At 38.0% G+C, this 15,713-nt stretch overlaps 1 protein-coding gene across 5 annotated transcripts; it reads right to left on the minus strand.

The window, feature by feature from the left end:
* Nucleotides 1-1,508: 1,508 nt before the first annotated feature.
* On the minus strand, nucleotides 1,509-14,858 carry LOC121312605 (1-acyl-sn-glycerol-3-phosphate acyltransferase delta-like). 5 transcript variants are annotated; one of them, XR_005949882.1, is made up of 11 exons: nucleotides 14,553-14,856; nucleotides 12,422-12,633; nucleotides 10,974-11,143; nucleotides 9,652-9,813; nucleotides 9,257-9,410; nucleotides 8,467-8,569; nucleotides 8,213-8,288; nucleotides 7,217-7,415; nucleotides 6,028-6,049; nucleotides 4,567-4,751; nucleotides 1,509-2,339 (listed from the first exon to the last, which is right to left on the minus strand). XR_005949882.1 is itself a non-coding variant. In XM_041244320.1 (11 exons), the coding sequence occupies exons 2-10, from the start codon at nucleotides 12,597-12,599 to the stop codon at nucleotides 4,622-4,624; spliced, it is 1,194 nt and encodes a 397-aa protein (XP_041100254.1). In that variant the 5' UTR covers nucleotides 12,600-12,633; nucleotides 14,553-14,858; the 3' UTR covers nucleotides 1,509-2,339; nucleotides 4,598-4,621. The 5 variants fall into 5 exon arrangements, 3 of the variants coding, with proteins under 3 accessions (XP_041100254.1, XP_041100253.1, XP_041100255.1); XM_041244320.1 differs by having other exon boundaries at nucleotides 4,598-4,751; nucleotides 14,553-14,858; XR_005949883.1 differs by lacking the exon at nucleotides 6,028-6,049 and having other exon boundaries at nucleotides 4,598-4,751; nucleotides 14,553-14,852.
* Nucleotides 14,859-15,713: the final 855 nt, after the last annotated feature.

Raw genomic sequence — 15,713 nt, forward strand, 5'->3', positions numbered from 1 at the left:
CGGCGGCTGAACAGATCGGTGCCCTCGCAGAGACCCCTCGTTACCGTGACCGCGCCGCGTTATCCGTGCGCCTTGAGCGACGCGCATCGCTCTTCAGCATACGCGGGGCGCAGTGCAAAATAATTGCCCGGCCGCAATGCAATTTGAATTCAATCCCCCCCCCACTCGCATAAACGCTGCCTCCGCCAACTCGTAATGAGTCAAATTCGTCTCCACCCCAGACCACATGATAAGGATGGTGAATCATTGTTAAAAAAATGGATTCTCCATCGCTGGAGATATGTCTGCCGTTCGGCTGACTTTGACTCATACTGACAAACACAGCACATCGCAAAACCTACACTATAAGCTGTGCGTGTTTGTTGGTTTCTGATTACATTTGTGAACACAGTTTATTTTATTTATTTATATTCGCCTTCGGTGCATGACATGATACAGAAGAGCTTCTCCACAAGTACAAACCTAGCGCGCTTCTTCGAAGAAGATTCGTTAGCCCTCGGCCACTCAGATTGGACCAAAAAAAACAAAATTTTTTCTGCGACTTAGAAAAAGTATCTGGTGAAGTTGAAGTCTGCTGGCGTTGCTCCTCGCTGGGTCGACGCAAAGGGCGAGAAAGCGGGGATTTCGACAGGATGATGACATGTTTTAGTCAGCTGATGCAATAACAGACCCGCTTTTCCTTGCAACCCATCGCCTCCGGAGCGACGGCGCTGTTAATTACAAGAGGCGCACGCTGGTTAGAAGAGTTTTGATCATTTTAGATTTTGATTATCTTATACTTGCGTGTCTGAAAAAAGCAAACGGCGTGGACGCTTACAGGCTTGTAGGTGGCGTAATCCGAGATACGCTCCTTGCAAAGGAGTCGCCTCTTCTGCACGGTTTTTATCGGTGCTGTGCTGGCGTGCGAGAGGTCCCGGGTTCACACGCCTGCCTGCGGGAACCGAGATCGCTGCAATATAACGATGCACCTGTCTCGCCTCTGTAGTTTATTTCATTACTTTTTATGCAAAATATACAATACATTACATTGATACATTGCGGCAGTGTTCGTTGCAAGACCCCGTCTTATGCTGTGTGTTTAGTTTGAATCTGTGTTTGTGAGCTGTGTTTGAGGTTGTTCGGGATTCCCCCTGGCTGACGCCCCGATACAATGAATTTAAATCCGAAAGGCTTTTTTATTTGTTATTTTTTTTGCAGTATATAGGAGACCTAGAATGTGGTCTATATGTGGTTAATATCAAACATCCTTAGGCGATTGTAAGCAACTGTACATACTGCTCTGTATATAGATACCCCCATTCAAATACAACATGAATCCCCAAGATGACACGATTGTTTACAATGCCACACAACTGAAAAAACAGCCTTATTTTTGTCACGAGCGCCTGTTTCAATGATGCAAATCAAACAGACATTCACTATGCTTTTCATTCAGTTAAAATGAGCATGGCCAATACAGTAGATGTTTTCTGTGCTGAACCCAAAACCAGCAATACAAAACTCAAACTTTCAGATTTGTAAGTATTTATTTACACAAAAAAGGCAGGAAACCAGGTTAACATTGAAGGTTTAATACTGTTTCTGATATTTCCCATCCATTTATTCATTTAAGTATTATTTAGAGGACAGTTTAGATCACAATGCATGGGCCCATTATACTGCCTGACATGATAATGTTCAAAGTATTTGGATTAAAACTGGCCTTTTACTTCCTAGCTGGCCCTTTTAAAAATTGATGGGAATTGTAAGACGATACTTCCAAGAGTTTCTAAACTACAGTCTGCAGAAGAATTAACATCATGCCAGCCCTGCTGCTGGCTGATATTACTTTCTTTCATTCAACACAGGATTCAGCTGCAGACACGAAAGATGGAAACAACAGAATGGAATCAGTAACCTGTCACTGGCGAGACGTGGTTCTTAAACTCATAACTCAAAACACTACAATTCAAGTTTATTGTAAAACAATGTCTCCTAGATGTTGCTTTATTGTTGAGTATTTTTATTAACTTGTAGAAGGACTGAAGTTTATTTGTGCTTTTACTTACCAACAACTTTAGTTTGAAAAAAGGTTTGTAGTGTTCTGGGTGTACACACAATAGTTTTTGCACATCTAGTTCTTGCTGTTTCTGAGAGACTGCCATAAAAAAAGGGATAATTATCACTTGAGTGTAGTGGTGGTTTTGTGATTTGGACAACTGCCTTGGAGGAACTGGACAGGGACCAGTAGCTTTTCACCCAGGCCTCTAATAACCAATCTTCCTTGGGTCACTGAGGTGGATGGGGCTGCAGGAGTGAACAACTTCAACAGCAACAACATGAGGCCAACAGCATTCCACCTGAAACAAATAACCTGCTTTGCTTACACAGAAAAAATGTTTTGGGAAAAATCCTGTTTTTTTTGTTGTGTTTTTTTTTAAACAATAATATAGGTAATAAATGTAGAGCAGCACTGGTTTTGTTTGGCATCCAAGGAGCAAATAAGTTTATACATTTGCTCTGGTGCACTAGCCTTTAGCAAAATGAAAAGGCCAAATACATTTACGGACATAAAAGTAGCATTTATCATTGAAGAGCATTAAGACTAAAATCTTTGTCTACACATTAAGTATATGATATGTGGATAAATGTATCAGAAGTTAACCTATGGCAGAGACTTGCATCAGCACAGTTAATAACAGCCAAAGAGTTATACAGCACTGCAGACACTATTTTTAAAGGTCAATTATTCCAAGAGCAGTCTAACGACGACTGCATGACTACAAAACACAATGCCAAGAAACCCCCATGGGTGATTAGCGCATGTAGCAGGTTTCTCATTTCAGTACCACCTTCTATATTAGTCAGCCAGTTTCTTGAAATTGAAAGCCCTTGTTGAACTATTATTACACATGAAACGATCAAGAGGCAACAGCTGTTATAAAGCACCAGTAGCTTAACCTGAAATCTGGCCCAATGAGGCTGTAAGACCAAAAAGAAATGCCATTTAATTAAAGGTAATTGATGCACTGCAGCATGTTCATCAGTTCCCAAAGATGTTCTGCATGTGAGGTACTGTGTGTTGATGTTTGAGTCGTGTAGCACAGTTGTGCCCAGACCATAGGTTTCAGCTATTAAAATACATGCTTCCAAGACTTTTTTGAGAATTATAATTACTTTGCTAACCTACTTCTAATTAAATAGGGCAAGTAATTGGCTAACTGTTAAATGATAGGAAAATGGGAAAAAAAGAAAAACTGGTGGCTTAGCTCACTGGACTGTAATTCATAGGTTTAAATGTATAACATAAAGCACAATCAGTCCATTTTAGTATGAAAGGGATTAAGCAATGCTCATCGATATACAGGAATACAAAATATGTACAGAAACAAAAGAAAAAATCTAACAAATGTAATGCAAACAAAAAATACACAACCACTGTACATTGGAACAAGAATACTCCAGCACTTGGTACTGTAGGTACTTATATTATCCAGTACTGGATGCCTGTAAATAGAGTGCCTACATCGCATGTTTGGCACAAATCAATGGCCAGTTATTTTAAATGATCTATTATTACTGGGTTTGTTAATGAACTGAGCGACAATTTCTCTGCTCATGCAGATCACTGATGAAATCTGCTCTAGTGCTCTGAGCTGCTCAATTACTTAACGCACCCACTGCTTTTTCATTGTGATGTCAGCACTTACATTGGCAATGCTAGGTGACCCACATGGGGCTATATAGCCAGCAATGTGATATCATAACAACCAAACAGTTCTAATAGTAATAACTTCCAAATTGAAGAACAAAAACAGAAATATATGTGTCCCAGTACTGTATACTGACTGGACCCTTATCACCAAATTGAATAAACTTGTCAGATGATGAAGCTAGTGTAGTGTAGAGTATGAGCCTGTGAAATCAGTGCTATTTAAGCCATTATTGTTAAAAATGCTTTTTGTCGACATACAGTGGAATCTCCTACTGTATTTAATTAGACAATGTGTAATTGTGTAGGCTTGTAATTCTTGCGTTTTATTTTGTACCTCATTATATTACCTGTTAGAGAAGGGAGAGAAACACTCAGCTGTACATTTATTTCAGACGTCATTTATGCATTGGCTGCTGTTGCATGATATCTTTTTGATACAATAATTTATAAGTTCTGCTATGAACGAATACGAAAATAGCCTAAAAAACAGCCTTGTGATATTTGAGTGGTTTAAGATAAGTGTGGTTTAAAATTTCTTAAAAACGTAATGGTAATTACATTATACCCAGTTACGAGATAAGCACTCCAGAATAACGGCTGTTTACTGGTTCCAGAACTCCACTGAGCACAGTTCTGTATTTGGTATAATAATTCAAATTAATCTGATCTCTCTTAAATTATATATAAAAAATAACAAACATCCATGTTTCTTCACTTGAAAATTAACTATCAACATACATCTTTGGCACATTTCTAGTGACTCAGCCAGATCTTCAAAAAAGAAATTTGCAGAAGGCGCAGATTCTTAATTTTTTCAATTGCATTTGTATTTTCTTTCATCCATGCAAAGGTAACTCTTTCCAAACAGATACCAGTAATCAAGATTGTAGCTCATCCTCTGACCCTTTGTTTGCATTAGAGAAATGATCAGTTTTCTCTTTGGACTGTGTCAGCTCCTGCAGTCTTTACTCCTGTTTTCTTTTCGCACTGTTGTTTCCGTAGTTGGACCCTCTGTCTATCTCTGTCACGCCAATCATCCATCGAACACCAACAGAAGCTGCAAAAACAGACAGTAAAGTGAAGTTAGAAACAGCTCTACACTGTCTGTAATGTACTGTATTATAAAACAAATCATATTGTGAGTTTCCTGGCCATTGATATATAATTAATATGAACCGCTTCAGCTCTATTTAAGTCAGCACTGCTATACATTATGCAATAGTTTCAGTGTCATATAAGGATACAAGTCGTACAAGCCCTATATGAGCACTAACAGAGACTTGTTAGCCGATTAGCTGTGATGAAAGAGTTCAAATGAAGAGGCTGCATTCAGGCTGATTTTAGTTGTTTCTTATTCAATTTCAAATTATTATTGGTGTGTATCCCTTTTATAAAAGAAAATATGTGCAAACGACTCTAATGGCTTTGAGAGTCTAGCCCAATATGGCGCCATTCCTGCGACTGTGACTGAGACACTGCCTGACAGCCCCACCTCAGAGCTCTCAATGCCTGGAATCACACTTCAATCCTCCGTCTTTCTCAAGCAGCCATTGTCAGACTGTGACTAATTATTTGGTAGTTTTGTGATGTCGACTAACGTCCACTGCAGCTACCAAACTTGAAAGCCTGGGTTTAAGCTGCAGCTACTGGGACCATTTGTGTATCAATGTCATGATGAAACCCTGTGATCAGCATTAACAGAAATAAGTCACATACACCAGCCTGCAGTTTTGTTACCATACATTAAACACATTATCAGTAATGGATTGGTTTATTAATATTAATTTATGGAACTTTTCTGTAGTCGTGTAAATGCCTCATCATGCAGCAAACAAGAATAATGCCCAAAGCAATCAGCAGGTTTATGGGTTTTTAATTGATTTACAACATTTTTTTTTTTTTTTTTTTTTTTTTTTAAGTAAAACCTGATTAGTTCAAAAAAAAAACCCATAAAAAACATTTATTATGTTGTTTGAATGCAGCCTTAAATAGGTAGCAGAATAACAACGTTTTCTGGTATAAAACTAAATTGGAATGCTAAATGTTTTATTTTGGGTGAATAATAATAATTGTGTTAAGGACTGTTAAAGTGTCTCATCATACCCACACCTGGGTTTAGTAACTGGTACCACTCTAGTGATTTAGTAACACATTCCACATATTGTTTTAGTATTTGTGAGAAAGCTACCATGCAGATTATGGAATGCGCCAAACCAACCACGTTTTTTTTTTATATATAGTTTTTTTTTTTTTTTTAAAAGGTAAGGTGTTTCTAAAACAGCAACATGACCAAAAACAAACAAATAGCAACAAGGAATAAAAAACATACTTACTCCAGCTCATAGCAACAGTTAGCTAAGTGTATTGACATAGAAAACAAATATTAAACACATCAGAATAGCAGAAGAATAAAACAGAAGAAAGTGAGTTTCAGTATAAATGCAATATAAATATCGCTGAGCTAGAACTCAAAAAGAGCTGGTTTCACAGACCCCTGATTAGCATTAATCTCGGACTGTCTTATCTAACGTAACATTAGGTAGACAGGGTCTTTGAAATCAGCCGAGAGACCTTATCTGCAGTTCACCTACTGCTGATCTAAACAATGGGCCACTTCACCCTATATAATACAAACATACCCACAGTCATGAACAGATCTAGATTTATCTGAAATATAACTAACTAAAGACAATACAGTGGAACGTCACATAACCGCCCTGATCAATTAACCGCCTCGCTAAATAAATAAAGAAATATTAAAAGTAAGCTACGAGAGTAATGGCACTGGCAGCAAATGCAGCTTCCGCGATGGAGACAGAAAGAAAACGTTATAGCAATCAGCCTTTTGGTGCATTCCCCTTTAAGAGAGGCGGGGTGTGTGCGTGTGTCAGTCAGCTGCGTGTAGCAATGATTTTTCAATACACCAGTCGAGAAAGCTTTTTTTTGTGCAATGTGTTTATATGATGGAGCGCACGCTTGCAGATATTGGCAGCATGTTGTTGTAGCTTTTAAATGCATTTGAATTAAACAAAGCAAGCTTCATAAATGCAACGCTTACCAGCTGTTTGTTTAAAATACCCAAAGCAATATTCAAACAGAGCTACTTATTGGCTGTTGGAAATATCAAGAACAGAGATATTAAGAAAGCAGAACTAGGGAGGCAGGGACTTCTAGAGTTAAGAAAGAAGCCATCAGTTGCAGGTTACTGTACATTTACCGTTTGTTTTGTATTTTTTTAAAACCGCATAGCAACACTGTGTATTTGTAGCCTAATTAATCTTGTTTACGTTTGCTTGCTTTTAAAGCAAAAAATGTCCCCGTGTTTAAAGCAGTTTGTGTGTTATTTTTGTTCACTAATGTATTTGTGGATGTATAAATGTTTTTTCTTTTTCACATATCCGCCTATACCCCAGTCCACAGGGTGTCTGATATGTGACTTTATACTGTAGATACAGATGGAGTGAGAAAGACATCCAGACATATAATCAGCCACAGAGTTTATGTTTACAGTGCAAAACGTACCTGCAACAAGGAGCAATGTAAAGCTGATCAGTGTGACTGAAGATCCCTCGCTGATCATGCTGACCAGAAAGGTGAAGCAAGGATACAGCAGGAGACTCGTCCAGAACAGACAGTTCACCAGAGACCATGGCCTTCGAGGCGGGACTATAGCAGTGCCTGGAAACTTCCCGGTCTTGTAGTACTCCTCTTGAAAGGCATCCTTGGAGAAAAAAAAAGTTATATTTTTTTAATTGTTTAAAAGGCGTTGTTTATAGGGCTCCTTGTCGATTAAAATCCAAAACATCAGCATGGATCTCCGCCTAAATCATGCAAAGGGTTTTGTATGCAATGATCTGTTCACCTGCTGAGACACCTTTAACTTTGTGTTCCATACTTCACACCTGAAATGGCACACCTCGACAAAACTGGTCAAACCCTTAAATTCTATTCAATTATTTTTAAAATTGTGTCAAAGAATTAACAAATGAATAAATGTTTTATCAAAGAGAAAGACACTATCAGATGAAAAGTATTTAAACAAGGGGTCAAGAAGAGCTACTTCCTTGTAGTGACCCCTGGGCAACGTCTCTGACGGCAAAAAGCTATTCAAATCGAACTTACCATGCAATGCTTAAGCAAAGCAATGTTGGGCTTGGTTAGTATTTGGATAGGAGACCACCTGTGAATACTGAGTGCTGTAGACTGCATGTTAAGCTCACACGAATATATAGTATTTAAATACATCTTACTATCAGCACTTTTAAAAACGTGTTCGTGTTCTGAAATAACAATGGGAGACTGAATTGACTGTCCAGTACTGAACAAAGGGTTAAACATTCAACTATACTGTGCACTCGTAAATGCCCACATACAGCAGCTTGTCATGAAGACAGCTTCTGAGATTTAAGAACCAGCCCCTGAAAATGTCTTGCAAGTTCTGACAGCTTGTTCCTCTATCGCTCTGTTCTCCACGACTGCTTCGTGGATGAACATCTCCACATAGATCACGGGACTCACCTTCTCCTGGTAGAGCCTGTGAAGCCAGGCAGCACATTCAGCTTCCTCTTCAGGAATGTTTTCCAGAGGAATTCGCCTGCAAACACAATTAGCTGACGTTACATAATGACTGTTAAGTAAGAAATGATCAACAGTGCAATGCAGTCACATTAATGAATTACTGTACAATTCACCAGCTGTACAGATCGTGATTTTTTTCTTTATTCTAAATACTTATTTTAAAAACGAACCACCACAGCCTAATAGTTTCTTACCTTACGTATAAATCTGCATGGTATTTTTTCCCATTTAGAACACCCAGCAGTGTAGGGTTTTCATGGTTTCTGAAATTAAGTGTAGAATCGTACACAGCAGTAACTACAGAGAAAACACAAGCAAAGTCAGAACAGTTCCACCAAATTCAACCACAGGCATTAGCTCTAAAATACCAGCCGTAGTCATATTGGACACTAATGATCCCACGAGTAAACTTCTAAATGCATTATCTTCAGAAACATGATAAGGACTGTAATGCTGTTCTTATGGACTATCCCTTATTCAAGTTTACCATGGTACATTTTCACTGATTTGCAGTTTTACCATGCTTTTAGTCAAGGGTATACTATGCATTGACCATAACTGATTGACTACACTACCATGCTTTAACCATGGGGGGCAGGCTGGGGTTCTTTTGCAAGTAAGATTCCACTTCATTTCCAGCACTGTTGTGCCATACAAGGACTTAACATGATAAAAATAGAACAAAGCTATGAAGTTAAATCAACACATAGACCACTCAGAAACTGCTAAAATTAATTGGTTAATATTTACATTTACAAACATTAGTTTGCGACTGTCACATAAATGTCTGTGGATTGAATTACACAACGCTCCTTCATGCATTGCCACACAGCTTTGCGCTCCATGAAACATTTATACTGCGGAGTATATTATTCCTCATATTCCACCCGGTTTTGGAAATCTGGTCACCCTATTACATGACCATGGGCTGTGTGTTTGTGTGCTCTTTCATTGGTTTTAATGTAGCTGAAGTTTATTCCTTACCTACGTTTCTTAAGGACTGCACTGTGATACTGAACCCTTTCGTCCGAGGCAGGAGGTGGTGCTTCAGTTTGGGCAGTCCTTTGGCTTCTGCCACCTGCATACTGATCTCATGCTTCTTCTCTGTGAAACGTGTCCCTTCACAGTGAAGCAGTAACTGTAAACACATATAGAAGTCCCCAGTCATCTCACCTGCTTAGATGTGTCATGTTTTTCTCATTCCAACTTTTGATAAATGTCATAATAGGTATATAGATAATATAGATCTATACGGTATATATATATATAATATATATATATATATATATATAATATATATTTAGTTAAAATTGTTAAGAGCCTGCAATTATATTCTCCTGCAAGTGTTGTAGGGACCTTTGAGGTGACTGAAAACTTACCCAAAACTTTTCGGGATAGTCCCTAAGGTTGCGTAAACTCTGGACAACTGTTATACGATCTTGTTCCCACTTCCGTGTGCAGAAGACAATCTCCAGAAAATACCACATCCAACCAATCAAAGGCACGTAAGCAAGCTCCTTTTTAGCCAGAACCTTTGCACTCTACATGGAAAAGAAAAAAAGAAAAAGAATGTTGAAAAATACTGTACTAGATTTGTCAAGCAGGTGGGACTACCGTGTGATCTAATTAAAATTCCATTGAAAAATCACATCACCTTAAAAGGGGAGATTATTTAATGATTGATTAATAAATAACATCTTTATAGTTATGCTATATGCTGCAGATACAATTTACAGCAAGTACAAAGAAAGCATTTTCTTTCAGCGACACAAAACTGTAGCCTTAACTCTAACACTCGTTTCGACCAAAACCAACCCTATCTGTGGTTTCCTGGAACACTATTGAGGCATTGTTCTAATGGAATTCATGGTTCAATATGAATAGGCGTGGAACGTACCATGAATTATATTTTATTATTTTTTTTTTTTTAATTTGTACATGTACATAAATTACACGGTTTTAGTACTGTGAGAATGTTTGAATTACTTGGCCCTTCACATTAGCTATTAACAAATGTTTTTTTTCAAAGTCTGTTTTTATGAATAACATTTTTGTAAACGGTATTCATAGACTGTTGTTTAGAAAATGCCAATAGCAGAGAAGAGCAGTACAGCAAGTATTTTATTAATAATCATAGAAAAGTAAGTCCCTAGTTAAAACTTTGTGAATAAGGACCACTGTCAGTCCCTTATTTTGCAGTGTTACTGGATGCCTAACAGGTTCTTGCATTTTGAGTCGCAGCTAAGACTCATTCGTGTATGTTTGTTTTTCTTGGAAAACAGGCTTTTCTGATACATTTCCCACAGTATTCAAATGTGTGCCTTTAATACAAAAAGTAAACCATACTTGACTAGAAATAAACTAAGCACAAAGGTTGCACACAGTATATCAAAAGTCAATTCACTGAATTACCCAGAAACCGAAACTATGCTCTACTTTCTTACAAGTTCAGAGAATCTGTTTCAATTAACATTTTTTGGCTTAGACAGCAGTTGGAAAATTTGAACTTTGTGTGCAATAAACAAAGAAAATTTTAATCTACATTCATATGGACAGAATTATCCCTAATGACTTTTTAATCGGACAAAACCAAAAATACAGCTCTATATTTGCACTGTTTGTAGACAAATAGCTGATTCAGCATGGCCGAGTCCTAGTGAGCAACACTGTTAACAGTATGATTCGAGTAATACACTCTTACCCCTAAGACCCCAAATCGTTCACAGAAGGTCCATCCGCAGAGAAAGTCGATCTCAAAGTTATGATTAAGGATGACAATGGCACTCTCCTTTCCAAACTGTTTGTAGTTTTCTTGGTCTGTGTAGATGGTACATTCGGTGCCAGACCACCATTCTAACAGCATCACTAATTCTATAAGAAGAAGAAGATGATGTTGGAAAACAAAAGTGGGCTGTTCGGCCCATCAAGACGGGCTCTGTTTTATTTCTTGTGCCTCTGACTACGGAAAGAAAAAAGCAAGTTTCACCAGCAACAGTATTTAACACTATTTAATGTCAATTGGTTGTTTCATTCTTTTTTGTCATTACCATTAACTGGTGATTTAGAAAGAAAAATGAACAAGTAAACGGTATCAAGTTACTAGGATTACACACTCTTTATGGGAATTGAGGGTGTATGGAATTTAGAAATCAGATTCTTGTGACTGAACTTGATAAAGCACCTTGATCTAGAAGATGCGTCTCTGTATGTCAATGTGCTAAGAAGAAAATTCAAAGAAGCTACTTACACTTTAACGTTATGAACATAACTGTCAGCTCTATTTATACAGTAATAAAGAAATCTGTATTTGGGAGAAATGTATTAGCATATATGCAATCTCAGTGATCTCTGTTTAGACAGGTCTGTTTTTGATTGTTTAACTCTGGATAATGTTTCATAATGAATTATATCAGGCTCACCTATTTTCTGAATTCAGCCATTGTTAAAGGCTTCTGTATGTTAATTGTATGAGTTCAAATTCCAAAGACATCTCTCCAGTGCCTCTTTACATATCTACTCCACTGTAGTTGTATAGTTTCCTTATGAGAAACAATAAGGTTTGATTCTAGATTTCTGGGACCGCGATGTCCGAACAAAGATCTTCTGTACAAAGCTATTCAAAATATTTATGTTCCTTCTGTGCTGCCTTAAATCAATCAAACGTGGCGCTGCAAAGAAAGCATTTGGAACAAGAAGCACACAATGCTATGCAATCTCCATGAGGCAGCTGCACCCATACTGCACAGTGCTGTTAACTGCCACTTTGGTAAACACAGTCATTGCAGTGCAGCCCTGCTATTTGTTTAAGGTCATCTCACAGTAAAGTTCCACTGAATACACTAACCAACCCCCTTCAAATAAGACTGGAGTAGTGCAACCCTGTGAATTACAATCAATAAGTCATCAATAAATGTGTTACAATAGTTTTATAAACAATATGAGACAGCTCCTACGACTACTACTACTACTACTACTAATAATAATAATAATAATAATAATAATAATAATAATACCCTTCAATCAGTGGCAGCTTCCAATAGTTTTCAGCCAGGTACATTTAAACCTGCTTCTCTATCTATCGAGATACTAGTATCGTGATATAATAGATGTATTGAAGAATATCATTAAAGTATTTTACACTATACTTACGGCTAGAAATGCAATAGGCCAGCTTGCAGTTGACCTTCCTGTAGAATTGTTTGTTGATTGGCCACAGGACAAGGGTGCATAACTGGAGCAGGTTCACTATCAGCCCACTCACTATGAACACGCAGCAGATAATCAGGTGGCAGAGGAACTGCGACTTCAGAAACCCCAGGATACCCATGTTTCATATAATGCCAGTAATCAGAAAGTGAAGCCTGTGGGGGGGGGGGGGGACAAAAACAAAAGCTGTTCCTTTGTGGATTATACAGAGATTCTTAAAATTTAAGAACAACTTATTCTAAAGGCCATTGCAAACTGGATCCGATAACGCATCCGAATTTAACATGTAAATAAAGAGAACAAACACTGGTGCCTTCCTTATTGTACCTTGCACACGAGTCCATAAATGTTGTACGATTACAAAGACTATAAAGACATTGCCCTGGACTTGGGCATGAATGACACATATTATACAACATGAAATTATGAACCGATAGCTTACAAAAACACGCAGGTATATACTTTTTATTTCAATTGTAGTCCGGGAAGTAAAGAAACCATGGCCTAACCTGGAGACACATATCAGAGAAAGAAGCGTGACAGGGCAAAAGCGGTCAGGGCTTAACCATCAGAAAAGAGGGGCACTACATGAATGTGATGGAATTTCTAGATCCATACAGCGCAGAAGGTCATTGTTGGAAAGTATTTTCGGTATCTAATTGCTAGCTTCCCAACTTTTAGATATACTTATTACAGGACGAGTGTTTGAAAAATTAAATATTGGTCATATGGTTTCTGTTGCTATGACAACCGTGTTGTGTAATATCATGGGGTTTTTTTTGCGTAACATTATTGTAGATCTAGTAGAAACGTAATAATTAGCAAACGTTTAAACTTTAATCAGCGCTTGTTGACATTAAGTTTATACTACATTTAAAACATTTTTGAGTTTAAAGTTATGTACAACAGAATTGTATTTATTTTTTATTAAAATACTGAAACCAGGTATATTTACTCCAAAGCCTCAACTGCACACCAGAACTCTGAAGTACAATATTAACGCATCTAGTGTGCAATGGACTGACACACACTTCTTCGGATGACGGATGCTAAATGACAGAATGGATCCAGTGTGCAAAGGCCTTAACTGTGGCACATTTCTCAGAACAGGATAATGCAAAGAGTGTTAATCATTACCAGTAGCGGCTCCTGACTTTAATAAGTGGGGAGGCTAAACATATAGTAACAGCGGCAATCAAGATAAGGATAGTGAGAAAAGGACTTTGACTGTGGCCGTTGCAGTGAGTAAGATCACTATTCTTTTTGGTTTTGGACCTGTTTTTCATTTACTCTGCCCTGCCCAGCTGCTAGTCTGTAATACACACACACACACCTGTACTTAATGCTGCTAACTGCCCTACTCTGCTGCTATTTTAAACTCTCTGCTGGTGTGAGGGGCAGTCAGAGTGGCAGCCAAGATAAGGACAGTGAGAAAAGAACTTTGTGGCTGTTTGGATGCTTTTGGTGCTTGTGTAGTCTCATTCATGCTTTTATTGTTATTAAAGACTACTTTGACACATTTTACTGCTCATACTTTGTTACTTTTTCTGCTCCTAAAGTAATAGCATTGCTATTACATATTGGTCAAATAGCAACTACTTTGCTGATATGTACTAATTGTGGGAAATCTTTGGACTCTCAGAGGCCTGAGGTAGAAGGCTTAATTTCTACTCGCTGACTGATTGTTTCTTCCCTCAAGGTGAGACTGGGATTTTGACTGCTACTGCAGTTTGCATGTTTAACTGGGTGGTGTTAATACACACTGCAGACTGACTTGCTTGTTTTAATTTTGCTTGTTAGTGATGTTTTCAGATAATAAGAAAGCTATGCTATGCAGTCTGTGTAATATGTTCACTGTGGTTAGCTATGTTGAATTTACATGTGACTTTACATGTCAAAAATGCAATTGTAATTAGGAACTTATAGCTAAAACAGCTACTTTAAAATAACATATAACTATCTTAATTGAGGACAGTTTTAATAGCTTTAGACCAGTGGGGTGTGTATCGTAAGTCAAACTGCAATGGAGGATGTTCCTGACCCCTCCATTTCCAGCCTAGATGCAAGGGCTTACCCCTCGGTTGCTGGTGAGGTGTTTGCACACAGGGCTGCTCTCTCTTTCTCCCCCATGTGAAACACAGGGGTGGATAACTGTAAGAAAGGGATCTAAAGTTAAGGCTGCTCCTTCTGTCCCAAACTTGTTTTTACAAACAAATCTCATGCTCTTTTGCAACACGAAGAATCTCCCTTAGCAGGGAATTCCATTGTTAAAAATGTTGATAGAACCATCAGTAATACAAATAAAATAAATGTTAAATGTTTCCCAGGGGCCAGTCAAAGATATTACTTCTCAATGAGATAATTTAATAGGCAGGCACAATCAGGTCTCTACTGTGGTTTTACATGTGGGCACAAGTGTTATAAGTTTGAGAGAATCTCAGGAATTCAAGAATTCTTGAATTCCTGAGATTCTCTCAAACTTATAACACTTGTGCCCACATGTAAAACCACAGTAGAGACCTGATTGTGCCTGCCTATTAAATTATCTCATTGAGAAGTAATATCTTTGACTGGCCCCTGGGAAACATTTAACATTTATTTTATTTGTATTACTGATGGTTCTATCAACATTTTTAACAATGGAATTCCCTGCTAAGGGAGATTCTTCGTGTTGCAAAAGAGCATGAGATTTGTTTGTAAAAACAAGTTTGGGACAGAAGGAGCAGCCTTAACTTTAGATCCCTTTCTTACAGTTATCCACCCCTGTGTTTCACATGGGGGAGAAAGAGAGAGCAGCCCTGTGTGCAAACACCTCACCAGCAACCGAGGGGTAAGCCCTTGCATCTAGGCTGGAAATGGAGGGGTCAGGAACATCCTCCATTGCAGTTTGACTTACGATACACACCCCACTGGTCTAAAGCTATTAAAACTGTCCTCAATTAAGATAGTTATATGTTATTTTAAAGTAGCTGTTTTAGCTATAAGTTCCTAATTACAATTGCATTTTTGACATGTAAAGTCACATGTAAATTCAACATAGCTAACCACAGTGAACATATTACACAGACTGCATAGCATAGCTTTCTTATTATCTGAAAACATCACTAACAAGCAAAATTAAAACAAGCAAGTCAGTCTGCAGTGTGTATTAACACCACCCAGTTAAACATGCAAACTGCAGTAGCAGTCAAAATCCCAGTCTCACCTTGAGGGAAGAAACAATCAGTCAGCGAGT

The sequence above is a fragment of the Polyodon spathula genome, unplaced genomic scaffold, assembly GCF_017654505.1.
Source record: "Polyodon spathula isolate WHYD16114869_AA unplaced genomic scaffold, ASM1765450v1 scaffolds_4098, whole genome shotgun sequence".
Taxonomy (NCBI): domain Eukaryota; kingdom Metazoa; phylum Chordata; class Actinopteri; order Acipenseriformes; family Polyodontidae; genus Polyodon; species Polyodon spathula.